This window comes from Hemiscyllium ocellatum, chromosome 9, assembly GCF_020745735.1.
Source record: "Hemiscyllium ocellatum isolate sHemOce1 chromosome 9, sHemOce1.pat.X.cur, whole genome shotgun sequence".
NCBI classification, from domain to species: domain Eukaryota; kingdom Metazoa; phylum Chordata; class Chondrichthyes; order Orectolobiformes; family Hemiscylliidae; genus Hemiscyllium; species Hemiscyllium ocellatum.
The window spans coordinates 44,202,916-44,221,726 of NC_083409.1; the positions used below are offsets into that span (position 1 = coordinate 44,202,916).

Consider the following 18,811-nt stretch of genomic DNA (forward strand, 5'->3'; position numbering starts at 1 on the left):
ATAAATGTGAGCTGATTTTCACCGACTTGCATAAGAATGTTTGTTTAATGGGATGATGTGGAGGAGAAGATGTCACATGGCCCACCATGTGTTTGTTCAGTCAGTAGTAAACTAGGAGATCACCATTAAGGAATGCATTCCTGGTCATATACAGCATTTATTAGGGATAATTTATGTCTTAAATTCCAAACATTTAAGAACTAATACACATTGTGTCTGACTGATTCATTCTAAAAACCATTCAGTTCTCTAGTGTCTCCTCAATGTTAACATTCCTGGAACAAGTGGAGAGGTTGGAGAACCTGGGATTGTTTTACTTGGATTGGAAAAGTGCAATGGGATCTTTAACAGGAGCGCTCACTGATATAAGTGAATTTAATTGGTCAAATGAGCAAATGCTTCAACAGGAGTAAGGGCGTACCTGAGGATAAACCTACACTCTCTTTTTAGTAGCTTAGAGAAGTGCCTATGATATTAATATTGGAGAATTGATGTAAAGCGTATCTTCACATTCTAAAGTTGCAAATTCTTGATGATACGACGTTTGTATTCGTGATTGTTCCAATGCATTTTGCACTATCCTTTTGCTCTTCCAGCAGATCAATCATCAGGCACACTCACCAGCACGGCTCCATCAACAGTGACTACTGCACGCACTACTGCAGTCTCAAGTATGTCCAAAAAGATACATTGCCTCATAGTTTGTTATCAAAATGAGTTCCACTCTGACATTCTCAACTCTGATTTTCCTTGTTGTTTCATGGGAATGATAGGGCACAGCTAGATATAGAATCATAGGGTCATAGAGATGTACAGCACAGAAACAGACCCTTCGGTCCAACCTGTCCATGACGACCAGATATCCCAACCAATCTAGTTCCTTCTGCCAGCACCCGGTCCATATCCCTCCAAACCCTTCCTATTCATATACCCATCTAAATGCCTTTAAATGAGGCAATAGTGTGAGCCTCCACCACTTCCTCTGACAGCAGATTCCATACACGCAACATCCTCTGTGTGAAAAAGTTGCAGCTTAGGTCTCTTTTATATCTCTCTCCTCTCACCCTAAACCCATGCCCCCTAGTTCTGGACTCTCCCATCCCGGGGAAAAGACTTTGTCTAATTATCCTATCTATACGCCTTATGATTTTGTAAGCCTCTATAAGGTCACCCCTCACCCTCTGATATTCCAGGGAAAACAGCTGCAGCCTATTCAACCTCTCCCTATCGCTCAAATCCTCCAATCCTGGCAACATCGTTAGAAATCTTTCTGAACCCTATCAAGTTTCACAACATCCTTGCAATAGGAAGGAGTCCAGATTTGCACACAATATTCCAAAAGTGGCCTAACCAATGTCCTGTACAGCTACAATATGACCTCCCAACACCCCCCAGCCTCTGATGCTCCATGGAAAAAATCCGCAGCCTATCCAGCCTCTCCATAGAGCTCAAACTCTCCAATTCCAACACCAAGCTTGCGAATCTTTAATGCACTCTTACAAATTTAACATTATCCCCCCTATAGAAGGGTGACGAGTATTGTATATAGTATTGCAAAATTGGCCTCACCAATGTCCTGTACAGCCACAACATGCCATCCCAACTCCTATACTCAATGTTATCAACACTGAAGGCAAGTGTGATAAATGCCATCATCACCATCCTGCCTCCCTGCAGTACTAGGGTAGAAAATCATACCAGCGGGAGCACTTGTTGTCTGAACTCAACTGTGTTCAGTTTTCTTTGTCAGTGTAGCTATCAGCCTAATGTCTTTGATGTATAAATGTGAGCTGACTTTCACAGAATTGCATTAGAATGTTTGTTTAATGGGATGATGTGGAGGAGAAGATGTCACATGGCCCATCATGTGTTTGTTCAGTCAGTAATAAACTACGAGATCACCATTGAGGAATGCTTTCCTAGTCTTATACAGCATTTACAAGGGATGATTTATGTTCCAAACATTTAAGAATTAATACACATTGTGTCTGACTGATCCATTCTAAAAGCCATTCAGTTCTCTGGTGTCTCTTCAATGTTAACATTCCTAGAGCAAGTGGAGAGGTTGGAGAAGCTTGGATTGTTTTACTTGGAGCAGAAAAGTGTAATGGGATCTTTAACAGAGGTGTTCCATGATACAAGGGAAGTTAGTTGTACAAATGAGCAACTGTCTCATTGGCACAAGTGCCCAGCTGAAGATAAATCTACATTCTCCTCATAGTAGCCCAGAGAAATGCCTATGATATTATTTTTGGTTAAGTAATACAAGCGCATCTTCATATTCTAGTCTTCATACATTACTGATGACAACGCTTTTACATACGCAGTTGTTCTATGCATTCTTATCTTCTGTTTTGCTCTCTCAACAGATCACTCATCACCCACACACTCTAGCACAGCTCCATCAGCAGTGACTACTATACACGCTGCAGGTTCAAGTATGTCGATAAACAGCACTTCCCTCTTCATTGTACTATTGGATTAGTACCAACCTGTTATTGATAAATAACTCCAATCCTGACATTCTGAGACTGTAACTTCTTTTTCCCTTTGTCTTTGCCAATGAACTTTTAAATCCTCAAATTGTCTTCACAACACCCATGTTTTCCTGATTCAGTTGAGATGCTTTATTTGTCAAATCGAATAAAATAACACAGTGTAGAGCCAAAATGCAGGATGCATCTACACTTCCTTTATACGAGTCTAGAGGACTTCTGGTTAGTCCCTGACGCCAAATTCTGGTATGGTAAAACATTGCCTTCAAGAATTCTACTGATAGAGAACTTGTTTAATGTTATTAACTTTGTTAATGTCAATAGACGCATGGACTGGTTTGAACTCTGCAAATGTTGATTGCTCTGCCATAGATTTGTATGTCAAAAGTGATCGTGAACTCTGATGTCCCCATATTTTTCTTTAAATGCACACATCCTTTAGTTGCTGCCAATAAAACCTCTCTATACCCACAGGCTGTTATTGCAGTGTCTTCTGATCTACATATTGAATGACATATTTTCTAAACCTTTATAACAATTGGGATTGTTGAATGTTGAGAAAGCAAAGCAATTTATCCAGTAAAAAGCAAAATCTTCACTCCCATTAAACTAGTCTTCAAAATTGTTCTGGCATGAGCATAGAATAATTATACAGTATGACACACAATGCACAGCAATAAAAATTAGACCCTTTCCAAATCAGCACTAACTGTGTTTTTACTGGCAAAGTAGATCTTAGTTTCTGACTAACCAGAATGACTGAATGCTTTGGTGCTTAATATTAATTTTGAAAATGTGGAGTTTTGTTCCTTCAGGTTAAATTAATATTGCAGATTGTTAAAAATTGCAGTTATTTTTTCTTAGTTTTTTTTCTCATTTTTCTCTCTTGCATCTTTTACTTAATCCCAAGAACAGAGTGGATCATTTCATTTTTGATACAATGATTAAAATATATTTATAAAGTAAAAGTAACTACAGTGAAAGGTATTTGCTGCTTTTTTAACTTCCTGCTTTCCTGTTTGTGAAGATTCATTAATCTAACTGGTTGCGCAGCTTCTCTGCTGCTTTCCTTACAAATTATTGGGTCAGCTCTATGATAACCTAAATTCAAACAGCTGCCAGAAGACCAGAACTGCCCTCAGACAAATTTGCTCAAAGTTTCTGAACATCTGGGTAGTGAACTGAAAAAGCCTTCAGTTAGTTGCTCCCAGTAAGGTCCTGGCAAAACAATTTGTAGGTATGTTTATGTCATGCATTGTTACTCACCATTTTGGTCTTTCAGCAGGTCACTCAGCACTCACAACCTCCAGCACTGCTCCATCAACAGTGACTACTGCATATGCAACAGGTTCAAGTATGTCTCTGAACACACCTTTACTTTTCATTTAGTAGTGTGATGATGGTCACTTTGATATCTGGTCACCAGCTGGTCACATGATCTTTGGAGCTGATTTTTCTTCTCTTTGTCTTCATCAATGTCATCAAAAGTTCATTTGTTTTGATGCAATTTGGGTCCTGTTTTTCAAACTGAATGAAATAGTGATTTGACTCTATAATGCGTAAATTGGTAGAATATTGGGACAAAATCCAAGATTATTTTCCAAATAAATCTGCACTTGACCTAGTCTGGAGGACTGTCTCTTTGTCTCTGATATCTACCCCAGCATGCAGGAAAATATTAGTTTCAAGAATCCTGTGGATGGAAATCAAATCTTCATTTCTGTTCATGACCAATCATACAATGACTTGGATTTTGCTGTAAATCGAAAATGGTGTGGCTGACAGTATTGGCTCTTATTAGTCGTTAAGTACTTTCGCAAAGTGTGGCTTCCCAGGTATTTGGTTCAATGTGGAGAAATCTGATAATTGCTGTCAGGGTAAACACTGCTCCAGCATGTGCTGTGTCTGTGCTGGAGGAATCTGATCATTGCCATAGCCTGAATGTAGGATAATTTCCCTGCATTAACCACACTCTAAGACCAGTGAAAACTGGAACATTTTACCAAATCGGGAGTGGCCCAGGTATTAATGGCACAGAAAGCTGTGCCTACACTTGAACAAACTCTAGCCCTGAGAAATTCTTTTGTAAGTATGGAGTCTCATTCCCTCCGACCAGTAGTGCAGATTATTAATAAGTAAAAACATTTTTAATATAAATGTTACTTTTTTATTCTTTTGTATCTTTCTCTTTATTTCAAAGATATATTTCAATAATTTCACTTCCTTTAAAACAATTTAAAGATAATTTGCATTTCCAACTTTTTAACTTTCTGCTTTGGTGTGTGGGAGGATTAATCAATCCCATTAGGAAGTTGCTTTCCCTGGTAACAAATAACTCAGCTCTGTGGTACAGCCGTCCAAATTCAAACAACTGCCAGAAGATTGGCATTCTCCTTTGACAGAGTCAACCAGTGTGGCACTGGAAAATCACAGCTGGTCAGGAGGCATCCGAGGAGCAGGAGAGTTGACATTTCGGGCATAAGCCCTTCTGTAGGAATGTGCGGGGGAAGGGGGCTGAGAAATAAATAGTGTGGGGTGGGGGTGAAGACAGCTGGGAAAGCAAGAGGCACATGCATGTGGGGTGTGATTGGGATAGGTCAGTGGGGAGGGTGGAATGGTTAGGTGGGAAGGCAGATAGGTGGGACTGTTCAAGAGTGTGATGCTGAGTTGGAGGTTTGGATCTGGAAGAAGGTGGGGGAAGGGGAGTATTGATAACTAGTGAAGTCGATGTTGATGCCATGAGGTTGGGGGGTTCCAAGGCAGAAGATAAGGCATTCTTACTCCAGTTGGCGGTGGCTTGAATTTGGCAGTGGAGGAAGTCCAGAACTTGCATGTTCTTGGGGGAGTGGGAGTGGGGTTGAAGTGGTCAGCCACAGAACAGTGGGGCATCTTCCCTTACCACTGCAAAACCTGCACCCACCCTCCCCCTCATCCCTGTCTAAAGCCCCAGAGGATCTTTTCACATCCGGCAGAGATTTTCCTGCACTTCCACCCACTTCATCTACTTTGTGTCCGTTGCTCTTGATGTGGTCTCGACTACGTTAGAGAGACAGAGCGCAAACTCACAGAGCATTTCAGGGAACATCTCTGAGACACATACACCAAACAACCCCACTGGCCTGTGGCTGACTACTTCAACTCTTCCTCCTACTCCTTCAAGAACATGTAAGCCCTGGGCTTCCTCCACTGCCAACCTAGCCACCCAACGCCAGGAGGCAGAACACCTCATCTGACGTCTTGAGACCCTCCAACCACATAGCATCAACACTGTCTTCACTAGTTTCCAAATCTCCTCTCCCCCCACCTCAACTTAGATCCGACCCTCCAACTCGGCCCCACCCTCTTGAACTATCCCACCTGTTCCTCTTCCTTCCTACCTATGCACTCCAGCCTCCACACTGACCTATCACAGTTGCCCCCCCCGCACCTGCATCCACCTATTGCCTTCCCAGCCACCTCCCCCTCCAACCCCACCTACACCCTCTTATTTATCTCTCAGCTCCCTTCCCCCTGCCCATATTCCTGATGAAGGGCTTATGCCCGAAACGTCGACTCTCCTGCTCCTTTGATACTGCCTGACCGGCTGTGCTTTTCCAGCACTACAATTTTGAACTTTGACTCTCCAGCATCTGTAGTACTCACTTTCTCTCGCCCTCCTCTGACAAGTGTGCTAAAAGTATCTGAGCATAGTCTGGGTGGTGGATAGAACCCAGTTGCCCTCAGTGTAATAATGGCAATTTTATTTATGGATGTGTTTGTATCTTGCATTGTTACTCATCGTTTTGGTTTTCCAGCAGATCACTTATCACTCACAACCTCCAGCACTGCTCCATCAACAGTGAATACTACCCATGCATCTGGTTCACGTATGTCTCTGAACACACTTTACAGTTTGATTTTAGTTTCGGAATGGTTGTTGCTCTGATGTCTGGCTCCCAAGTTTTCCTGATTTTTGAAAAGTGATTAATTTTATCATGTTGCATTCCCCATTGGAGTTTTATCAGTTTGAATGTTCACTATGAGTTTCTCACTCATTTAATCCATCTCTCTTTACAAAGCAAATGAAATTTATTCCATAGGCTGTAACAAGTGGAAGCATCAAGTGTTGCGGTGACAAGCTAGTTTTTTTCCGGGACAGTCATATGCACACTTCTCTTAAATTAGTTTTGAGAATTATCTGTTTTGTCATCACTTTGAAGAAGGTTAAGACAGACATCTTCATTTTGTATTCTGAGTGAATGATCAACGATATCATGGTGTTATATTCAACTGTGACAAATATTGCTACTCATTTATTTGGTTTTCTAGCAGACAACTCATCACTCACACATCCCAGCATGGCTCCTGCAGCATTGAATTCTTTATTCACACCAAATTTGCATATGCCCCGTTCACTTCATGAGTGTCAGGACTGGTTACCCTCCTGATTTCATCAACTTACTTCTGTTTGATTTTCAATGGATGATTTTTTTAAAAAATGAACAAACCCCATACATAGCCTTTCTTAGCAAACTTCATGATAAATCTAAGAGCACTTTATGGTATCCCCATAGTTATGCAGATAACTGCCCATTCTAGTGGAACGCTTATAGGCAGCCCACTCTCAATATAATCATAATTATGGCTATTACAGTCTTCAGCCCTGAATAAATCCTTCAGATGGTGAAACAGAAGAGGCAATATTACATACAGCCTTTTGTGCTTAATATCTATTCCATTCAGGGATTACAGTAATTTTTTAAAGATCTTTCTGGAGATCCTCTTGAGCTCTATATTTTGATGTTCAGGGATTACTTTTTGGACTTCTCTCTCATTGTCACAAGCACATTTCATTAGGTGGTAATAATTCCCACTATACTTTTGTTTGCACTGGGGATATTTGGATTCTGACTGAAGCAGCACTGGAATAGTTAATCAATAATTATTAAATTTCTATTTAACTTGAAGAAGCCAGAATATTGAAAGGAAGCATTAATTCCTTCAATACCACTGTCTTTAAACTGGCACAAGACATGGGCATAACAAAAGGCTTTTCCAAAATGACAGACGCATATTCCTACATACAAAAATCCATTAACTGATGCATACTTTTCATGAATTGCTGAGGTTATTGCTAATGCATTTCCATCAGACATGAACAAAACTGGTATATTTTAACCAGTCAATTGTCCTATTTGTTAACAAAATTGGTTAGCTCAGTTGGCTGGATGGCTGGATTTTAAAACAAAATGATGCCATCGATGTTGTTTTGATTCCCACAACAGTTGAAGTCACCATGAAGGCCCCATTTCCTCAACCGCACTTAAGATTGGTGATAATCATGTTAAACCCACCATCGATCATATCTCTTGAGTGCGTGCCTGATCCTCTGGGACATTACTAACTTTATCCTATTTGCTGCACCTAAGATCTTATTCTCAGGTTTAAATTTAGCAATGAGCAGTGTTAATTACAGGAAAATCTATAACTTTTTTTTCAGGTATGATAATTCCTAAGTACATGTAGCTCTAAACTAGAGATTCCACATTCTTGTGCAAGGAATGCTTTACATCAGTGACTTAAAGTTTTCAGTTAGCTGAGTATTCCTTTGTGAAGAAGTTTAAAACTGATCTCTCTCTTTTGCAGCTGCTGTGAATGAATTTTCCCAGTGATGTTAGGACTTTTTGGGGTGAATTTGTCCACTGTCCCCATGTGTTCAGAACACTGACCATATTAGTGCACCTTGTACATTTCTTAAGGCATTCCTGATATGATGCTGAGATGAGGCCAGATTGTTTCAACTTTACACCAATGATGTTTAAAGCAACTGGATTGAAATAATAGTCATGTTTGGCAAAGCTTGGATTATCAAGTGTACCATCTGCAGAGAGGGAAGAAAAACAATATATTGTGGCAAAATCTCCATCACTGTTCAAGCTGATGAATACTGTGAAGCTTCTGTTCTTCCAAAAACATTGATGGTGTTAAGTTGACGGTTTATTACTGTGAATAAACAATGATTGTGTTTGAAGCATTTGGGGATGTAAACGTTCACGTGTTGTAATTTGATTTTTCTGCAGATGTTACTGAAACAACATTCAGAATCTCCAGCACGGCACCTCTATCCACAAGCATTGCACCAGCTTCACGTATGTTTCCCACCTTAGGATGGTGTAGACTGTTCATTTATTAAGACAACTACATCTCTGTGCTTACAATCCCCGCTCTTCAAAGCCTACAGATGGGGAATGTTAAGTGAATAAGCACCTCTGCAGTAACTGCAACTTGCTTCGATGCTTAAAACTCATTGTAAAAATGGAGCACTGGCAGGTTCTGGTATTCTCAGTGACCAACATCAAGGGAAAAGTTGCTTAGTGAATCTGCCAGTGTGTCACAACGCAGACCAATATTAAGAAAAGAATGGGTAAAGTTAGGAAAGACCTTGGGGAAGCAAATATACCCAAACTGTGCCAATGGCACAGAAGGTGAATCCTGTGTGTGATCTGGTGTTGACCATACTGGTGAAGCTGGTCCCAAGTACCATTTCTAGTTTGCATGACATTTGGTATTTCAAATGGGATTGTGTTGCAGTTGTCACAAAGAGGCACCATGTGAATGACCAAAGGGAGATACTGATGAACTAACAGCTCATAGACACTCCAGCCAGGCTTTCCCTGGTCTGCCACTTTTTTAGACTGCCTTAAAGGAAATAAATTATTTTTATTGAGCTCAGCTATATTGCGGAGCTTTGTGGGTGGATTTGAGCAGGGAAAACATCAAATGGAAAACTGAACGCCAAACAAGTTGGTGACCGCAAAAGTCAGAGTAGAAAAAAGAAGAAACTTTCTGGAAGCCTCTAGGGAATCTCAGAAGATTTCTTAATCCATTATCAGTCTGTATTGATGTTGAAGGGCATAGTATAATGAGGTCTAAGCTAAATTGAAAAGAAAAGAAACTTACTTGGAACTTAGTGCCACTCCTAGGAGCTGGCACAGTATGGTTGGTGCTATTCAACTGGGAGACCAGACACTGCCTCTCTGAGGAATGTGGAATCAGGAATGTGGAAGGTCAGAGTTGGCCTCCTTGCTATTGGAAAGCCTCTCCCATTGGTATTCCAGCCTCAGTGGGAGAGTGGTGCCCGCCTGTGACCTCTCGTAGCGAGGATGGTAGAGGTAGTCCTTGGAAGGCACCCTCTGCTCCCAGAGAGGGCCCTGATGGCAGCAAGGCCTGACCATTCGGGAAGATCTGCAAGCGTACCAGCCCCCTCTTCAGAGGGGCCTGCCTCATTTACCTCTTCTCTGCGCCCCAGAACTACGCCTGGTATGAGGATGGGATCCAACTGCAAGTGGCACTTGGAAATGGCCCCATTGCGTCATTAAAGGAATGTCATGAAAGCGCTTATAGATTCTCTGAAAAATACCTTTAAAGGGAAGAGGACTTCATTAATATGTTTAGGTAATCTGTCACAGAATAATTAATGCTTGATTTATCGTTAATTAGTGCCTTGCAGGTTTCTGAGCACTTAAGTAACCTGAAAGCAAAATGCAGTCTGCAATGTTAGGTTGTTGTACATGATTGTGCGTGATTGCACACTGTGTGGGTCAAAATGCTTTGAAAACCATTTACAGAAATGCTGACGTCCTTACTCTGCATCACCCCCCCACTCTCCACCCACCTGTCCAAGAAAGCAATCTGAATCGGTTCACACATTCATATGTCTTTTATTTTAATCTTATTCAAGGTGTAATAATCCAGACCATTATTATTCTTTGACTTTTTCAGCAGGCAATGCATCATTCACCAATCCCAGCACCGCGCCAGCAACAGTGACTCCTGCAGCCTCAGGAAATCAATCAACAGCAAAAGGCACGTCTCACTCTCTCACGTACTCGCCTCTCAGCTCTAAGCAATGGCACTAGCACCTGACTCTCTCCAGGGAAACAATAACAACAACCTGCATTTACAGTGCACCTTGAAAAACATCCCGCGGCACTACACAGGAGCATCACTCAAACAAAATCTCCACCATTTATGCAGATACTTGGAACAGGTCACCTTACAGCATGGTAAAGGAGGAGTGGGAAAGACAGAGATATTTAGAGAAGGGATTCCAAAGTTAGGGCCTGGGCTGCTGAAGGTACAGCCACCCAGAGTGAAATAATAAAATCCTAGCAGGAGGCCAGTATTGGAAGAGAGGACACAGAGATCTGTAGAGTTGTAGGGCTCGAGGAGATAGGATGTCATGACCTAGGTAGCACTTTTGAGATTAAGAAGTTAATGTAGCAGTGTAGGTCAGAGAGCAAGGGGTAAAGGGTGAGGAGAATATGGTGCAACTTGTCTTAAGGGAAGCAGAGCTTTGGATACACTGAACCTTATGGAGATGAGCAAATGGGAGGCTGGTCAATAGTGTGTTGGAATAGTCAAGGCTAGAGACATCAAGGGTTTTAGCTGCAGATGAGCTTATGTACTGAGGTTTTATTTCAGAGAACGTGTGGGAAGCTTTGGTCTTGGAGGTTCATCTGAAGTTCAGGTGGGAGGTTAAAAATATGACCTTACTGATTGAGCATTAGACAGTGGCCAGTGAGAGGAAAACAATTTGATGGGAAGGAAACCAAGTTTACAGGAGGAACCAAAGACAATAGGTTCTTTTCTCCTAAGCTTTAATTGGAAGAAAAGTCTACACATCCAACACTGGATGATGAACAAGCAGCAGTTCTAATCCCTCACCTTTCTTCTAAATCTTTAACTTATGTAGCATTGTGATTTTTGAATGGCAAGGTTACCATGGGACACGCAAGGCATCACCTGACCTGAAGCTAGCAAGGTTCCAATCCTCCCACTTCCTCCAAACCAAAGGAGTAGCCATGGGCACCCGCATGGGCCCCAGCTATGTCTACCTTTTTGTAGGATATGTGGAACAGTCCATCTTCCGCAGCTACACTGGCACCACAACCACCACCCCCTCACCCCCCCCCCCAACCTAATTCATTTTGCATCATGATGAAATCTTTAATAAATCTCCCCATAACATTCAAAATTCTAGCAATTATACAAAACCCTGGTTAGAGCCCACTTGGAATTCTGAGAGCTGATCTGGGCACCACACATGAGGAAGGATACATTGCACTTGGAGGGTCTATAAAGTAGGTTTACAAAAATGATAACTGGACTTCAGGGGTTAAATTATGAGGAGAGATTATAAAAGTCAAGCCTGATTTATCTCGGACTTAGAAAATTAAAGAGTGATTTGACAGATGTCTTCAGGATTGTAACAGGAAAAGACAAGATAGATCAAGAATAAACTATTTCCACTAGCTGGGGGCTCTAGAACTAGAGAGCACAGCCTGTGAATTAAGGCGAGACCATTTGGAAGCGCTTCCACACATGAAGGGTGATAGAGGTTTGGAACTCTCTTCCACGAATGGCAGTGGATGCTGGATCAGTTGTTAATCTTAAATCTGAAATAGGTATCTTTTTGTCGAGCAAAGATATTAAGGGAGATGGACCAAAGGTAGGTATATACAGTTAGGCCAGAGATCAGCCATGATGTCATTGAATAGTCGACTAGCCTCAAGGGACTGAATGGCCTACTTATGTTGCTATGTGTGCATCTAGATTTGCTCACAATACACCAAGTCTATTCTAACCAAGACATGACCTTTGTCCCCTTCTGTCTGAGTCCTTCAAATATAAATACTCATTACATTTATCTGTTTGATTATTTTATATGATCTATGAACCTAACCCCAAGGCTTCTTGAACTTTTCTTTCTTCTGGCTTTTCATTGTTTTGAAAGCTCCCTCTTTTAAATATTTTGGATCTAAAGTGGTTATTTTGGATCTAAAGTGTGCTGGTGTAGAAATCTGTCTAACAATATGTGGGTGTTGCTGGCCAGGCCAGCATTCCTTTCCCATCCCTAATTGTCCTTGAGAAGATGATGGTGAGTTGTCTTCTTGATATAGTACAATTCATTTAGTGCAAGTGCACCACAGTGCAGTTCCAGGAGAGAGAGAGAGAGAGAGAGAGAGAGTGTGTGTGTGTGTGTGTGTGTGTGTGTGTGTGTGTGTGTGTGTGTGTGTGTGTGTGTGTGTGAAAGATTTGTAAGGCTGTGTTGTAGGAGCTTTGGTGACTTACTGCAGCCTGTCCTCTTGAAGGCATGCATTGGTACCGCAGTCTTGGTGGTGATAGGTTACCAACCAGGCAGGATGCTGTATGATGTAAAACTTCTTCAGAGTTGTTGCAGCTGCACTTACCCAGATAATGATCACACCCCTGACTTATGCCTCAGGAATGGTGGACAGACACACTGGTCCAGTTCAGATTCTGGTTGATGGCAATTTGCAAGATGCTGGTAACAATATTTTAACATGGCTGTGCCTTTCATCAAATTGGTTTTAATCTCATTTTATCCACTGTCCCCTTATCTCATAGCAGGCAAAGTATTGACAAAGTCAAGTGGCACGCATTTGAGGCTCAAATTTGCACATTCAAATTCACTGCAGGTTTGCTAATCTGCCTGAAATGATAAGTGATGTGAAATGCCTGTTGTTGATGACTCCTCGTTTCAAGGCTTGGTTTTCATTAACTTACTTTGATCTTTTCTACAGACACAACTGACACAACCACAAGCTCACCTGCAGCAACAAGCACCGCAATCTCAAGTATGTTTGCAAAGGCCAATCGCACCTCTGTCCAGCAGTTCAGTAATTCAAAGGATGCATCGCTGATTTACCTCGCACCTGCAAACAGCACAAATACTTTGGAGGCAGGGTTGGTGGGAAAGACCAGAAATGTGATAGGCTTCTTTGGGATTACTTTGAAAGACATCATAGGGTGGGAGCAGAGGAGGAAACCTGTACTTAAGAGCACAAGTTCTCAATTCTTCACATGTCCTGTATACCTCACACCCTTGCATGCTCACTGATAGTGGTACTTCCAACCAAACCATGCAGATGAAGTAAATGATAATTCTTTTTACAGTCACAAGTAAACCCACATTAGCAAGTATTTCAGTCAAGTAAATTGATTATTTGGGATTTTTCTCTCATGGCCATTAGGAGAAAATGTGTATGCACAGTTGATAATGAAATGTAGTTAGCATGTTGTATAATCCAGACCTTTCTCATGTTGAAAACAGAAGGAAGGGTCAAAAATGAGGTGCAACCATCTGTGCACCTTTTCTCTGATGCAAGCATTCATCAGTTTGCATGGTTTACATCAGTACCTAGCAGCATCCTTGACTTTGCTGCACTCATTCAAATAGGGCCATTATGATGTTGATCAGTCAAAGATTGAAAACTCTTGGGAGTTGAAATTGTGCTGTCCACTAACTTGTGCACGCCAATTTTCATTATGAAATAATTATCCTAGACAGGTAAGCAAGCAGGTCAACATTAAAATGTTGGACAACAGAAATACTTCAACTCTTTCTTTGCTCACACCACAGATCTAGTTTTAAACTGCAACGTTAAATAGCATTGTTGTATGCCACAGAAGTGAATAAAATGGCACACATCTACTGTTAGCCTACAGTTTTAAAGAGGGCATGTTTCATTATCCTTTCTATTCTTGTTGTGATTCATAATAGTCACCATTGGAAACAGTCTTTTTTCCTTTCGGACAAGCAATGAGATTCCTTCATTTTCCAAATAGAAGGAATGTGTTGATGTTAGACTATATGTATATAAATCTAAATCCTACACATTTTAGTTTATCGGAATCAAATATGTTTTTTTTTCATTTCTGTTTTACTTGTGTTACTAAACTTCTTTATTTTTTAAAAAAGCTTGTATTTTAATTTCCTGCATGATATTAATCTGTATAGTCTATGTGCAGGGTTTTGTTAATACGTAATGTTATTCTCTTAACGTCTGGCTAAAATTTCCTGTCCTTTTCAACAGCCACTAATTTTCTATGAACTAAGCAAACTGTGAAGTCTCGCAAAGGCTCATATATTTGATAAGGCTGTTTTGGCAGCTCTCTCTCAAAACTGACAGGCCGTGGAAAAGTGCTATTGATTCTCTTTTCTCTTGTGGTTGACTTCTGTCTCTGCCACAGTATTAAACAATTTTCAGTCGCTCTTACTCTAATCATCCTTTTCATGATCTCTGAGTGTCCAAAGATACGCGGTTGTTGTTTTCTCTGCATCCTCTCCATACTAAAATCCAGATGAGTTTCAATACCTATTGCATTAAGAATGAATCACAATGTAATTACAGCATTGGTAGAATTTGGTTTTACTTCACAAAAATTCTCCAATTAGTGTGGAAATAAAGTCTGAATCCGTTGCCAGAGTCCAATTGGGGATTGTCGTCCCTGCAGGATCCCCCAAAGTGTTCCGGAATTAAAATGTAGTCTCACATGCCCTACCGTGAATAACCCAGAAGGAAAAGCCAATGAGCTTGAAAAAATTGCATTTATCTTGCTTTTGTCACAGCAGGTTTGTTACTGAAGATGTCAGGAAGAGATGAAGAAAAGAAACATCTTCTTGAGCAGGGAGGGGAAGAATGTTTTTCACTCAGAGTGTGATGGGAATCTGGAACTCACTGTCTGTAAGGGTGGAGAGGAAGAAATCCTCATAACATTGAGGAAGTATTTAGATCTGCACTTGGGATGCCAAGGCTATGGACCAAGTGCTAGAAAATGGGGTTAGAATAGTTAGTTGAATTTTCTTAACAGGCACGGACTCTACAGGCTGAAGGGCCTTTTTCTGTGCTGTAGATACCTGTGACTCTGTGACACTTAGAGTGGGAAGTCATTTGATGAATCTTCCAGAAATACATTCAACCAGTTGGGAACTCTAGTTGAACCTCATACTTGCTGGGGAAAGGGACCTTGACAGCAGATTAAAGTGTACAAATTTAGAGTTGGTGTTAAGTTGAATGTTGTCTACAGCAATGTTGTACTTACATTGGAGATGATGCATGTTTTTTTCATGCAGTCCTTAAATATATATTTCTTTACCTTATTCAACATCTTCTTCTACTACAATCTATAGAGTTTCAAAATCTGGTTTCGACACCACTTCAGCACAGTGTCTTGACTTTTCTTCCCTATCTTTGCTTCCATAGAAGATGTTTTATCTATTTGTTGATGTCTTTCCTTGGTTTGTTAATTTAAGAAAATCCTCTCCAAACTGTTAGATAAAATGTTCCAATTCCCAAGTTTGCTCACCACCAAAGTTTGGATGGCACAGTGGTTAGCATTGCTGCCTCACAGCAACAGAGAACCAGGTTCATTTCCCAACTCGGGCAACTGTCTGTGTGGAGTTTGCACATTCTCCCTGTGTCTGCATGGGTTTGCTCCGGTTTCCTCCCACAGTCCAAAGATGTGCAGGTTAGGTGAATTGGCTATGCTAAATTGCCTGTGGTGTTAGGTGAATAGGTAAATGTAGGGGAACGGGTCTGGGTAGGTTGCTCTTCAGAGGGTCAGTGTGGACTTGTTGGGACAAAGGGCCTGTTTCCACACTGTATCTAATCTAATTTTTTAAGTAATCATTGTTTAACACAATTGATACATGCAGAAGTAGTGCGTAGGCTGGCTCAGTAAAAAATGCATTTGTTTGTGGAAATTAAGAATACAACTTTGTAACATACTGTAATGTGCTTTTAATCCTAGCTACCCCAAGTGGAGGCAAGGATTGTGGTAAGAAAACTTCTCTTGATGTTATACAGTGCAAATGATCATTTGTTCAATGAAAATTATAACTTTTGCCTTTATAGATGCTGATTATTTGTTTATGTTACAACATCAAAGTCCAAAAGTGTTATGCTGGAAAAGAACAGTCAGTTAGGCTGTTATAACATGAAGATGAATGGCTAAAAAATCAGCCTTTCCTACCTCTGTCCTCAAAACACAGTAAATTTAAACCATTCAAAGACCCTCAAAGTTGACCTCGGTGATTCCTAACCAGACATTTTTGAATCAACAATCCCAGACTCTGAATAATCAATTCTCAACACCAGTTTGCAACTTAAAGCATTATAAAAGGAGATGTCTTGCCTTTGAGGAACTTTCGGGCTGCTATTATTGCATTGATGCAGAGTTGAATAAAGTGTTAACTCTCTCATGGCAAGATGGTGATGATGTATACTAGCATGAAAATTAAAATGTAGCCAAAAGGTCTACAATCATGTAAGGAGACCCTGCCCCTAAAATGTCCCATCTGCACCCACTGGGGATTATAGCAGCACAATCCTTCTTTGCATATCCACCTCAGAATGTGTCGCAGGTGAATGAAGGTGTTGACAGAAACTGGTTCAATTCTCTGCTGACCTGCCATTGGCCCTCTGATCACAAGTAAGATCTCTTTACGGATGGTGGCATTTGTTGGGGCAATGACTACTGGAAATGTAGGGCCTGGTCACTACTGCATATTCCCTACTGCATCCATGGCCCACCAAAGAAGCCCACTCCTAGCTTTTCTACTGAGTTAGAAAAACAATAGCCTTTAGTTACTCCTCTTCTGTAGTGGCGCTTCAGTGCCATTGAATCTTACTCCTACACAGCATTTGTTGAATCCTTTGGTAGGACCATACTGATCCACCCTGTCCTTTTCTTAAGCAAAAAGCAGAGAAAATGGGTTGAGTTTGATGCAGAGGTTGAACTGGGCGGGGAGGTCATCTCCCTTCTCCAGCTCATGTCCCCATTTGGATGTTCAGTGTTTCGCGTTTGCATGGAAAATGGATGTGGTAAGAGAGGATATTGGCTCCAAATGGCACCACCATTATTGATGGACAAAAAAAACTTTGGTAATGAGACGTCCAGGATGTCTGTAATTGATGAATTCCTGTAGCAACCAACGTATGTAGCTAATCTACCCAATATTTTGTCCTCATTGCATGCCCTGCACAGACTGTCCATTAATGTTGGTGGAGGTCAGAAATTGGACTGGCAAAATCTGAAATAAATTTGAAACAAACGAGATTTGTGGAAGTATTTCATTAGTGAAGGGGGAATGGCTGATTTATTTGTGTAAGGCTGACTCATGTTCTAAAAGTTGATAAGATGAGTGCTTTTTCCACCTCTTGAACAAAGAAAGAATAATTGACCTTTCTTGAGAATGCTTTTCCATGAATGTACGAACAACAAAAACTTGATCTTTATTTCTTTTTGATTTTTCAGACGATGCTAGTGTTACAATCATAGCCTTGAATGTCACAAGTAACAGTGTCAGACTGAAAATTACTTACAACCTCAATGAAGCTCATAATATCACAATTCTAAATAAAACATTTGAATTGTCTGAAAATAAGAGTGAAATCACAGAAGTGGTCATGGAACTAACATTCTGTAAGAGTTATGAACTCAGTGCAACTCTCCATGGGAAGTGTCAACCTGTTATTAAACCAATAAACATCATAACACATCCACCTTCTGGTAAGTGTTGTTTGCTTAGCCTTTAAAATACTTCAAAATGCTCCAAAGTATTGTGTTTGCTAATGTATTTCACAATATGCAGATATTCAGTTCTTATTAAAATATGCAGTCTTCTAAGCTTGTAGCTTTTAAAAGTTTTGATGCATCCAAGGATAAATATAACGCAGATTAATAAGAGCATAACATTATGTGACTGTTTTCAACTTTTCTTGAGAAGGTACTGGATTCAAACTACAAGCAATAATCAAATCTGAAAATGAAATTCAGTTTGAGCTGACCAAACCTCCCAACGTGGCTAATTGCAGTTTGCTGTATAGTTGGAGCTGCAATTCATCGCAAGGTATTTATAAAAAGAATATTATTGCATTTTTGTGCATTATTCATAGGCTGCAAAAAAGCAACCAGTTTTCCAAAACATCATACGTGCCATTAATAGAATTTGTGTTCATTCAAACAAAGCTGTTGGAAATAGTTCAGCTGGAGAAGGTGATATATTCCATTTTTGTAGCCTGATTTGTGGTGCCAGGATTATGTAAATGAAGCTGTAAACTTTTCAAGCACAATCTTTTTGATACAATGTAGGAAATCCAGCATTCAGCTTAAACGCAGCAAAGTGCCAGATACTGCAGTGGAATAAATGCCCAGATAACCTGTTTCTTGAGTATTTTTTGATGGATAAGTTTTGCTCTCATTTAAATGATGGTAGCACTAACAGTGCAAAAAAAAATCTGCACTTGAGCCCTAGAAAGCTCTTCACCTGCAGTGATAAACAATTGACAGAATGACAGAAGTGGAATCGTGCCGAAGGAGGCTATTTGGCCTGTCATGTCTGCACCAAAAAGGAAACAGACATCGCCGCTGTGACCTTCGATTCCACTGTTCTTGAATTATTGAAGCCGCTAAAATTCAGCCAAACTACCTCTTGCAGGTGTTGGATGGGAGCAGAAACAAAATGGGAA

At 40.6% G+C, this 18,811-nt stretch overlaps 1 protein-coding gene across 1 annotated transcript in view; it reads left to right on the forward strand.

Moving 5' to 3' along the window:
* Positions 1-18,811, forward strand: part of ptprc (protein tyrosine phosphatase receptor type C) — a 154,699-nt gene that overhangs the window by 82,333 nt on the left and 53,555 nt on the right. The window contains exons 8-17 of the mRNA XM_060829556.1: positions 597-671; positions 2,370-2,438; positions 3,778-3,849; positions 6,290-6,361; positions 8,555-8,623; positions 10,257-10,340; positions 13,082-13,135; positions 16,092-16,118; positions 17,598-17,852; positions 18,070-18,192. Coding sequence (XP_060685539.1) covers positions 597-671; positions 2,370-2,438; positions 3,778-3,849; positions 6,290-6,361; positions 8,555-8,623; positions 10,257-10,340; positions 13,082-13,135; positions 16,092-16,118; positions 17,598-17,852; positions 18,070-18,192 — 900 coding nt within the window. The remainder of the gene's footprint in view (positions 1-596; positions 672-2,369; positions 2,439-3,777; positions 3,850-6,289; positions 6,362-8,554; positions 8,624-10,256; positions 10,341-13,081; positions 13,136-16,091; positions 16,119-17,597; positions 17,853-18,069; positions 18,193-18,811) is intronic.